This window comes from Myotis nattereri, assembly GCF_964212035.1.
Source record: "Myotis nattereri genome assembly, chromosome: 15".
In the NCBI taxonomy this organism is placed as follows: Eukaryota; Metazoa; Chordata; class Mammalia; order Chiroptera; family Vespertilionidae; genus Myotis; species Myotis nattereri.
In genome coordinates this window covers 20306067-20317280 of record NC_138090.1, presented here as the reverse complement: position 1 = coordinate 20317280, position 11214 = coordinate 20306067, and the positions used below count along the sequence as shown (strand labels likewise).

Sequence of the window (11214 nt, the reverse complement as noted above, 5' to 3'; positions counted from 1 at the left end):
AGGGGAATCTACCAGATAACCACAGTATAACCATCCAAACCAAGATGCCAATATTAATCAACATTAATATATGATTCTTGGATGCAATTCAAATTTCCCTCGTTCTCATCTTTTAAAAAATTATACAGTGCTACTTAGTTTCCTAAAAGAAAAACAATCACAAAAATGTCTCCACTTTTGCACAGCCCCCAAGATCCAAGTCCCTTATTAAGAGTCATCAGTGAGGCCTTTTGCCTTCAGATATTTTTCTGTGCAACCTACAAAGGGCTATGGCTGACATTGCTTCTACTTTATTTTGAAAATCCAAACATTTTACTCATAAAAATATCTTTTTAGAGTTCATTCTGTGCCAATAAATCATGGTCTTATCCTTTTAAATTTTAATTATTTTAAATTAAATTGCAATTTAACCATTTTTTTTCCTGCTGCTCAAAAAATTTTAAAGGTCCACCACACACAGGCATTCCACAATATGCATGAATATACCTAAGCTTAGCAATTTCCATAATTGCTCCTTTTTTTGGCTTCCATCAACAACGTCCTAATGACTTTTTCTGGCCCAGGTATCTCTGTATTCTCCTGATTACTAAGCACAATGGCCGAATATAGTGACTAGCATTTTAGATGCTAAAATGTTCTGCCAAACTGCATCCAGCTAAGCGTTTACTGGTCAGCTCTCCAAGTGAGACAAAAGATGGCCTTTCCCCCCAGAGTGATCAATAATAGATATCATCTCTCCTTTTCTAAAGCCAATTTTAATGGCTAAAAATGGTAACATCACCTGCTCTTAAATCTCCTCCTTGCTGATGAAGTCACTTCAATCGTGACAAATTTGAAAGTGGATACTAAAAGCTTTGCAGCACAGTGGCAGCTGCAGTAAGTGCTCAATCAATGAGATCTACTGGCATCGGCCTCATTTCTGTCCCTCCTCTGTTGAAAGCCGGCCCTAATCTGAGAGAGCTCTCCATGTTAGTTACGTCACTGTTCATACAATACACAAATTACTGAGCACCTACTATGTGCCAAGCAGGCATTGTTTGGGCCTTGGGGAAAGAGCAACGAATGGTTCTCATGGCGCTGACAGGACAATAAACAAGATATTGTCGATGTCTGCAGACAGGTCTGGACCAAATGCAACCATGTTTATTAACGCAGCGGTTTAGGCTGCAGAAAGGGGGCTATGGGTGAACGGAGGGCAGAAAGGTGGCAGCTGTTGAAACAGCGACGGGTACACGGGCACGCATCATGCTATTTCCTGTGCTGTGGTCCATTCTGAACATCCCTATAGTTTAGAGAATGCTGGCGGCACCGTGGCGGGTCGGTCTTCGGGGGTTTTCTTCTTTTCTAGATGGCAATCCACCCTCCCCCCGCTCCTCCTTCACGAAGGCGTGGGCATCACTGTCACATTGCCCTGGAGAAAAGCGGTCCGGTCTGTGGGATTAGGATTTAAGAGTCCACACAACGTGTGAACCGCCTGGGTGTCAGAGGACGGGGAGTTACTGTGAATTTCCTCCGATGTGGCAGCAGCAGCAGTGGTTTTTGTGAGAATGTCTACCTCCGCAGGTTGCTTGAAGAGTATTATTTACCTTGTAATAAAAGGCCTAAATTTTCACTTTTTTTTTTTTTGGAGCCGCTATCAACCTCTCTCTATTGGACTGGGACAGAGGCTTCCCCTCTGCCCTGGCCGGAGCAGCCGGCTTACCCGCGCATCCCTCGCCCTCGTCCTCCTCCGCCTCCTCCGGGACCGCCAGCAGCTCCAACTTGGCCGCCATTTTCCAAACAGGAGTTAGGCGCATGCGCCCTCGACAATTGATGGGGGAGGGGGGAGCACGCGAGGGCAGGCAGGCTCTGCAGCGCGCATGCGTGCAGCGCCGTCTGCTCACTGGACCAGGATGAGCGCAAAGGCGTTCCCGCGAGCCTCTGGCTCAGTGACATGCGGCTGTAATTCGTAGAGAAAACAAGGCTAGAACTAGGGTCTTAGTGATTGGGGACCGAGTGTTTTGAGTACATATACAAATTAGAAAGAGGTCTCGCCCCTCCAGGTTGCTTGTGTAGTGCAGGTTGTAAGAAAGTCTGGGGCAAATGCACATGTGTCGTGGGTGGTACACAGGAGTCCGAGTCCCTTTTCATTCACAAATGCTCACTTAGCCGGTGAGAGGTCAGTTATCTCTATTTCACGAATGAGCAGAAGGAGCCTTAGAAGCTAAGTCACCGCCTACGTAAAAATTCTGGATCTCTGTGTGAAGTCGGGGGCTTTGCCCTGGGTTACACAGACAGACAGACTGTGAGGACCGCCTTTCTCATAAACATTAGCAGCAGCCAACACTGATGGGGTCTCTTTCGACAGGGAGATGAAGTACAACAAGGGCAAAGGAATGTCCCTGTGGGGATTGGTTTAGACCTTTTCTTTTAAGTATCTTTAGGTCAGTTCCAGCACAGGCTGGCCCCATGGGTCACCCACAGAGACCTTGGCCAGCCCTGGAGACTCAGGGCTAAGAGCCCACTGAGGAGGCCAACTCCAGATGCAGGACAGAGGGCATGGTGCCTAGGTATCGGAGGAGAAAGTCCCTGACAGAGGCTGGAACATCATCCAAGTAGAGACAGTGAGGCAGAGGGAAGGGAAGAAGCATCTGAGGGGCTGAGGAAGCAGCCTGCTGACCTATGTCCAGTCATTTCTCATTAGTGGGCAAGCCCTCAGATCTTGCCCTATTGTCCAGGGAGAGAGACCAGCCACAGACACCACCATCAACCACCCCACCCCTTCCAGCTCCCCCTTTCCAGGGTGGAGACAGAAGGTAAGAGCCAAAGGTAGTTGTTCCCAGCACTGCCCAATCTGGGAGGTTCTGCCTCTCAAGATCCAGTGAACAAGCCATTATGGGAAGCTTGGTCCGTAGAGGCAGATGAGGCTGCCGGAGGTGTCGAGTACTTGGGTGGATAACGAATGAAAAGCCGATCTTCCTCTTTCTTCACCCAGCGTAGGAGTTTGGTCACTACCAAGATGGCACCTGCCTTGGTCACCAGGGGGCTAAGGCAGGTATAGAGCTCAAATTTGGAGGTCACCTGTGGGTTTGAGAGGAGACAGAGTCAGTTGGACTGGAACTGGTCATCCCTAACCCTGTCCATCCAACCCTAGCCCCATGCCTATCTCCTGTTTGGAAGACGCACCTGGCAGCAGCTCCCACCTGATGCTGTCTGGTCACTGGGCTAAAGCAGGTAAGCTGATATTATTGTGTCATGGGTGAGCCAGGGGTTCTCAGTTGAACCAAGGGTGGGCCAGATTCAGTTGAGCCAAGGGATTGTTTAGATCTAGTGGCTTCAACTGGGTGATGCTGACTGTGATGCTCACCTATAGAATGGGTATAACAACAACAGTGCTTTTTAATGAGCAATTGTTGTATACAAGGTCCTGTTCTGAGCTCTGCACATCCATGTCTTCATCATCTGTACCCTGAGTATAAGAGGATTAATTCCATTTAATCCTCACACCAATCTGAGAGATGTAATGTCATGGGATCACCAGTTCTTTCCACACCACTTCTCACTGCTCTCCCCTCACTTCCTCTGTTCCAGCCACTCTAGCCTTTTTGCTCTTCCTCAACCATAAACCAGGCTCAGTCCCACCTCACAGCATTTGCACATCCCTTTCCTTCTGCCAGCTGTACTCTTCCTCCAGATACCCACATGGCCCACTACCTCCCTGCCCCACTTAGCTGCCATCTCCTTGGTAAGTAATCCCCCAATCACCCGATTTAAAATCCTGGGCCTACCATATCTTGGTTTTGAATCACCATTCTTCACTAAAAGTTACAAGGGCTACTTGGACAAAAGGACTGACACAGAGAAAGTACAAGGTGAGCTTGGAACATCTTGTGCCAAAAAGTAAGAAGTGTTCCAGCAGTGATGGAGACATGTCAAATGACACAAGGGACAGTGTACCTACATCACGGCTCCCACTGGCTATGTGAGAGACAATTTGAGCAATGAAATAAATAACAGACAAGAAAAATAAAGGATAGAGAAGATTTTAGCCCACTGAATTAAAGAAAAATCCATGAGACCATACTAATATAAAATTAAAAATTCAACAAACAAATCAGGAGGAAAAGGTCTCTAAGACAATAAAATATCAAACAATAACTGTAGAAGGAATGATAGGGTTAGAAAAATGACAGTCTAGTAATAAACACCAGAGTAATAACTATTGCAGGCAAGAATCATTAATGGATATTAAAATTAGTGGGTGAAAATGTGATGAAAAACAGAACAGTAACATAATCACCTCATGCTATTTACTAATTACAAAGGGGAGAAATACTAACCTTCCTGTGGATAAATCTGACAGACACCACCTTAACTAAGTGATCAAGGCTAATATCATCAACAACAGGACAAACTGACATTGTGGGCCTCCTGATATGATGCAGAGAAGGACACATCACTTCTGTGATATCCTTTCAAAAAAATGCAGACCTCTATTTAGTCAGGATAAATACCAGGAAAACCCAAGTTGAGGGACATTCTACAAACTAACTGGCTGGCACCCTTTAAAAGTGCCAAGATTATGAAAGACAAAAAAGACTGAGGAACTGTTCCAGAATAAATGACATTAGGGAGACACAATAAATAAATCCAACATGTGATACTGGACTGGATTCTGGACCAGTAAAAAAACATTAGTGGGGCAACTGGTGAAATCTGAATGAAGTCTGTGGATTAGATGTCATTATACTGGTGTTAATTCCCTGATTTTGATAAGTTACTATGGTTACGTTAATATCTGGAGAAACTAGGTGATGGAACTATTTATAGTAAATTTTTCTACTATTTTGCAACTTCTTTGTAAGTCTAAAATTGCTTGGAAATAAGGTTTAAAAAAATAAAAAATAAAAAAAGCCCCTGGCCTAGAACAATGCCTGATACTCAATAGGTACCCAATACATTATTTAATAAAAGTGCGCTGAATGGCAGAGCCCGGGGGGAAGGTGCCATTTCCAATGGGGTAACCTTGACCAAGCTCCCAGAATAGATGACATTTAATACACCCATAGAAGGTGAGGACAGAAGACCTGGAAAGACTGCAGGGAAGGATATGCCAGGTAGGAGGCATAGCATGGAGCCAAGCCTTTGGTATTCAAGGATTTCTGAACTGGTGCCTGAAGACACATGGGCAGGACTAATGGGAATACAGGAAATCAGCAGACACAGTGATGGCTGTTAATGGGGCCTCTTGAAAGTTGAAGACACTGTCCTGGTTGCTAATGGGGGAACAGCAAACAGAATGATGGGATTAATGAGGTTTGGAGACACTGTGATTGACCCTTATGGGTTTCAAAGACAGATGTGTAATGGCAGGGACAGTGTTGAAAGCAGAGGTATACAAAGGCTATGGATGGAGTTTGTTATGGCTGGGGGGATACAATGGAGGCAAAAAGAATTGAAGCAGGGAATTAACCCCTGAAGAGCCCTCTCCCCAACTCACCCAGGCCAGCAGTGTCTCCTTCTCAGCCACGTGGTAAATGAGGCGCAGAGGCCGGGAGGTACTATGGAGGCGAGCATGCAGGCGGTGGTATAGGTCCGATAGACGCTGCCGTTCCTCTTCTCTGCTGTACGGGGCCTCTAGCTCAGGGCTGCAGTGAGGGAGGGAGGCCGGCGACAGGGTCAGTCTCTAGGGCTTTTCTTGGCTGGCCATCTCCCCTCAGTCTAAGGAGTTCAATTAAGTTAAGGAGCTAAATAAGCCCTCCCCATTAGACTTAAAGAATCTCTATGGTCAGAGGCCCAGCTTTCCCCTCAAACTATGGGATTCCTTGAATACTGGGGCCTTAGTTTCCATTAGAATAAGGGATTCCTTGAGATTGGTAGTTGAGCCTCCCTCATCAGTTATACACCTGTTCTATTCCATCATTCTAGAGCAGTGGTCGGCAAACTCATTAGTCAACAGAGCCAAATATCAACAGTATGATTGAAATTTCTTTTGAGAGCCAAATTTTTTAAACTTAAACTATATAGGTAGGTACATTGTTATTAACTTAACTAGGGTACTCCTAAGGCTTAAGAAGAGCCACACTCAAGGGGCCAAAGAGCCGCATGTGGCTTGCGAGCCGCAGTTTGCCGACCACTGTTCTAGAGCATCGGTCGCCAACCTTTTGGACCTCATGGACCACTAGTGGTCCATGGACTACCAGCTGGTGACCGCTGTTGTAGAGCATGGCTGGCTTTGTTTCCTGAAACATGCCTATGAGATGCTGAACCTTCCAGTTAGGTAAGCCTTCCCACCTGGCAGATTGCCCAAGGATCAGGACCCACCTGGTAAACTGAGGCAGCTGGCGGTGATGGTCAGGGATGTCCAGTGGCTTATAGAGGAAGTGCCGAAGGCCAGGTGCTCCCACAGCCTGCACACTGTAGGATGGGGCAGTGGCTGATGGGGCATTAGAGAAACTGGCAGCCTCCCCAAGGTTACGCATGGCACCAAGTGTGTGCATGCCGTCTTCTACCAGGCGCCGGCAGGTGGCCATGTCATGGAAGGCCTCAGGGTCAGTGCCAAGTAGCAGCAGGCAGACAGGCATGGCGTCCAGGCGGGCCACATAGGCATAGAAGAAACCATCTGGGTTGAAGCGGGGCAGGCACACAGGTGCCCACGCTTCCCCCGCTGCAAAGGCAGGTGCACTGACCCAGTTGAGCAGCAATTGCAGGTCAGCTGGGTCCAGCCGGCACTCAGCCAACACATTCCGCTCCTGGGCTGCTGTCACCAGTTGACCACCCACCGCCAGCACGGACAGTGCCAGGCCAGGTGCTGTGCAACGTCGGAGCAGTGTACCCAGTGCTTCCCGCAGCGGGCGAGTGAGGGGCACACAGCGCACGGCACCCAGGAGCAGGGCACCTGGGTCCCGCTCCACACTGTCCAGAAGCCGGTCTAGGGTGCGCTCGGAGCCAGCTAGCAGGCGACGGAGGTCGTAGTTCTGCTTGCGGGCGAAGATGCGGGCCACACTTGCACGGGTCAGTGTACTCACGATCTGTGCGTGCACGGCAAGAAGCTCCTCCCGCAGCTGGGCTGCTGACTGAGGAGTCCTTGACACAGCCACCAGCAGCAGTGGGCCCTGCTGTAGGAACACCAGCTTGTGGTCCTCTGGGGGAGGAAGGGATGGGCAGGGGGTAGCGATGAGTCGCTGGTGACTGAGAGGATCAGGTGAGGCTCTTCCCCCCTTTCCCTGAACACACACCTCTGGCCCAAGCTTGCGCGGTCACTCTGTGGACACTCGGACTTAGGGTTAGGACAATCTGGGGGAGACTGAACATTTGTAGAGACATGATGGGATGGTCAAAGAATCAGGTTAGACATATAACATGAAGTGGGGGAAGATGAAGCAAGGACTGACACAGCCAGAAAGATACCCAACTCAGCCACACAGCCACACAACCATACTGTCAGATAAACAAGGAAGTATCCAGCCAGTCACTTACATCCCAGGAGTTAATCACTCAGAACCCAGAAGGCCAAACTGACAGATGGACACAACACCAAACCCTCACCCCTTTAGGACTGGAAAGCCAGCCACACACACTGACCCACACCTGGCTGGCTGGACAGTGCCCCCGGAAGTCAGACAGACCTATAGCTACCCAGACAGCCATATTCATATTCACAGTCACTGCCCCCAGTTCCACCTCCTGCCCCTTTGCTCACCAGCGTAGATGGCGCGGATGGTATCTCCTGCACTCTGCACGAAAGACACGAGAGCTGTCATCACACCCATGGTAGTCGACAGTGCCTCCACACTACCGTACCTCGAGTAGATGGGCTTGCCTGCCTCACTCAGTACAAACACGTGCTTTCGCTTGCTGCGCCAGTCCTCGTCACTTGGATCTCCGCCCTGGCCCCCGGAGCCACTCTCAGAGTCATCCATGGCATTATTCTCAGAGGCTGCAGGATCCCAGAGCCCAGGGGTACATGAAGGGGACTCTGACTGGGGCAGTGGTGACAGCAGGCTGGGTGGCTGGTCCTTGGTCTCGGATCCTGAAAGGGAGCCCGTGGTGGGTCACCTGCCTGTGGACTCCCACTAACCCCATGTGCCCAAGGACACACCAAATGCCTACCAGCCCCTTCCCCCAATGACCCGATGCTGACACAGAATTCCAGGTATCTTCTCTGCCCCTCAATTACATCCACATGATGCCCTTAAAACCCCAATAATCCAATCTCTCATTGTCATAATTGAACCCTCTTATGTCCTAAAGACCAATTATTCTTCTTTCAATAACTGCCATTTCTAAGTCTTCAAAGCACCCCATTTCCTGGATATCCACTAACACCCAGATCCTTAATCCCCTCTATTTATTTCCACTGCTGTTCATTACTATTTCAATGACCCCACATTAACATCACTAATACCTGGGTCCTCAATGACCTTCACTGACTGTTCTAACCCACAATCTATTCTACTCCATGTCCATTCCATCCCTACCATGACCACTATTAATGACCACTAACATCCAAGACTTCCAGTGATCTCTGTTGATTCCCCTAACCTTTTTAAAAAAATATATTTTGATTTTTTACAGAGAGGAAGGGAGAGGGATAGAGTTAGAAACATCGATGACAGAGAAACATAGATCAGCTGTCTCCTACACACCCCCCACTGGGGATGTGCTCACAACCAAGGTACATGCCCTTGACTGGAATCGAACCCAGGACCCTTCAGTCCACAGGCTGACGCTCTATCCACTGAGCCAAACCGGTTACGGCTCCCCTAACCCTCTCTTATTCCCTTCTCTCCAATGATCACTATTAATCTCCACTAACACCTAGGACTTCAATGACCTCCACTGACTCTCTTGATCTCCCTTTATTCTCAGTGGTATCCACCCCCCTCCCTACAATAATCACCATAATATACACTAACACACAGGACTTCTATGAATATGACCTCCACTGCTCTCCCCCATGATTATTAACAATCACCAATGAAACCCACCACTTCAATGCCCCCTACTGACTCCCCTGACACAATTCCTCCTTAATCCAGTCAACGTCCATTGATTTCCCCAAAGGACAACCATTATTACCCACTGGCAACTATGTCTCAACAATTTTCCCATGAAATCCCCATGACCTCATATTCCTTCATTCTCTCACTGACATTCTATGACTCCACTTGCTCCCAATTACCAACGACCTCCTCCCAATATCTACCATTACTTGCTAACAATTCCCAAGTTCTCAAAGACCGCCCCCCTCCACCATTTAATCTTAGAGATGCCCACTGCTCCTTCCAGCGTGATCAATGAGCAATGCCCCCAATGACTTCCATCGACGCCCCACAGAATACCTTTACACAGCCACCTGGGTCTTCAAAGCCTCTCCTACTGGTCCTCTAACTCCCCAAATAATCTCATTGATGTCCACTGCCTCCCCACCCATAATCACCATTAGTAGCCACTAACATCTGGTTCCTTAAAAGAGTACCTCCGACAACTCACCATTGTCTCCGCAATGAGGTAAATGCTCTGAGTGCCCACCCAGTGGTTCTCAACCTTCCGAATGCCACGACCCTTTAATACAGTTCCTCATGTTGTGGTGACCCCCAATTTCACTGTTACAAATTGAACATAATGAAAGCATCGTGATTAATCACAAAAACAATATGTAATTATATATGTGTTTTCCGATGGTCTTAGGCGACCCCTGTGAAAGGGTCGTTCGACCCCCAGGTTGAGAACCGCTGGCCCACGGGCGTCCATTGACTCTCTTCCCCACCTCAGTGACTTAAGTGACACCCTAGTCCCCAAAGACACTGATTTCTAAATAGTCCACCTTTGACCCTCTTCCTTTCGGTCAGTCATTGACCTGACCATCTTAAATCCCCAATGCCCCCCTTTGATCCCAGCTAATCCCTTTTTGATACCCCAAGGGCCTAAACTCATCCCAAGTCCCCAGTGAACATTCACCAATGATTTCCTCCTTTCATTCCTCGAGGAGTTAATGTGAGTCAACGACGACCTCTTACTGACCACACGCAACCCTGTTAAGTCCCAAAAACGCTCGTTACTGGGCCCTCATTGACCTCCCTCAACAATGACACCCCTATACGTTCTTTGGAATTTGTAGTGAGGAAAAGACATACCTGTTTCCTCCAGGCTCCGGTCCTCGGAATCTGTGGGGTCCTCCTGAACCCCTCCACCGTCTCCAGCCTCCTCACTGGGGAGCCGCGTGTCCTCCAAGTCCTCCGCGTCCCCGGGGGCTGGGGCAGCAGCGTCTCCTCCGGCCTCCATCTGCACATCCCTGGACGGCAGGGGAAGTGAGGGTGACGGGCAGCAAAAGAAACTTCCTAAAAGCCTTTACTGAGCTTAGCCCTCTTGTCCACGCTCCTAGTGCTCGTTTACCCTCGGTTCTGAAAAGGATGAAGCATTTAAAAATGTGACCAAATACTTGCATCCTCCAAGCACTTGCCGAAAAGGGAGCATCTACCGAGCCGCAGGAATTAAAGATACATAAACATCTGTTTTAACCCGGTATCTCGACTGGCCGGGTACCATTACTTCCCATGGCCTCGGAAGCATCACACTTCCGGGTGCGACTGATGTCTTGCCACACTTCCGGGTGCGACGACGCTCTGAAGGAACTTGGTGCCGCAGACCTTCATTCGCAGCCCGCCGGCCCGACCCCTCTCCCGCTGCCCACTGGTCTTCGCTCACCGTTGAGAAGGAGCGCACCACTCCCGGGTCTACGTCGGGTCTGGTTGGGAACCCAGCGAGCCCCCTGTGCACGCCTTTGCATCAAACTGGCTCCAGGGCTACGCGAGGCGAGCCCGGCGCACTTCTCGTACCGAAGGCTGTTGGCGTGAGGGGGGCGCGGCTCACGGTCAGCCAATCCGGAGTACGGGGGCGCACGGCCCTCCGTATGGCCCAATCAAGGGAAGCCGGCTTGCTTCTCCCATCCCGGTATCCGCCTCTTCTCTCTACCAATAATGTGCGCTGGATTACGATTGCACCCGCCTGTTCCTTGACTGACAGTTTCCTGGGCCCAATCGAAAGCTCGAGCCAATTCCCCTTTTCGCTCGAGGACGTTCACAGCCTAAACAACCGTAGATACTGTACCCAACCAATAGGATGTTTGACGGACAGCCGCCGCTTCCAATTGGAGTGCCGTGCGTAACCTGGTCAGCCTATGGAACTCGGTGCTCAAGCAGAAGGCGGACCTCTCAGAAATAGGAAGTATTC

The 11214-nt window shown here is 49.3% G+C and overlaps 1 protein-coding gene across 1 annotated transcript; it reads right to left on the bottom strand.

Moving 5' to 3' along the window:
* Window positions 1–1344: 1344 nt before the first annotated feature.
* MON1B (MON1 homolog B, secretory trafficking associated) lies at window positions 1345–10793 on the bottom strand. Its single transcript, XM_081108647.1, has 5 exons — window positions 10119–10793; window positions 7682–8011; window positions 6304–7123; window positions 5480–5627; window positions 1345–3060 (listed from the first exon to the last, which is right to left on the bottom strand). The coding sequence occupies exons 1-5, from the start codon at window positions 10264–10266 to the stop codon at window positions 2851–2853; spliced, it is 1656 nt and encodes a 551-aa protein (XP_080964773.1). The 5' UTR covers window positions 10267–10793; the 3' UTR covers window positions 1345–2850.
* Between the last annotated feature and the right edge of the window lie 421 nt (window positions 10794–11214).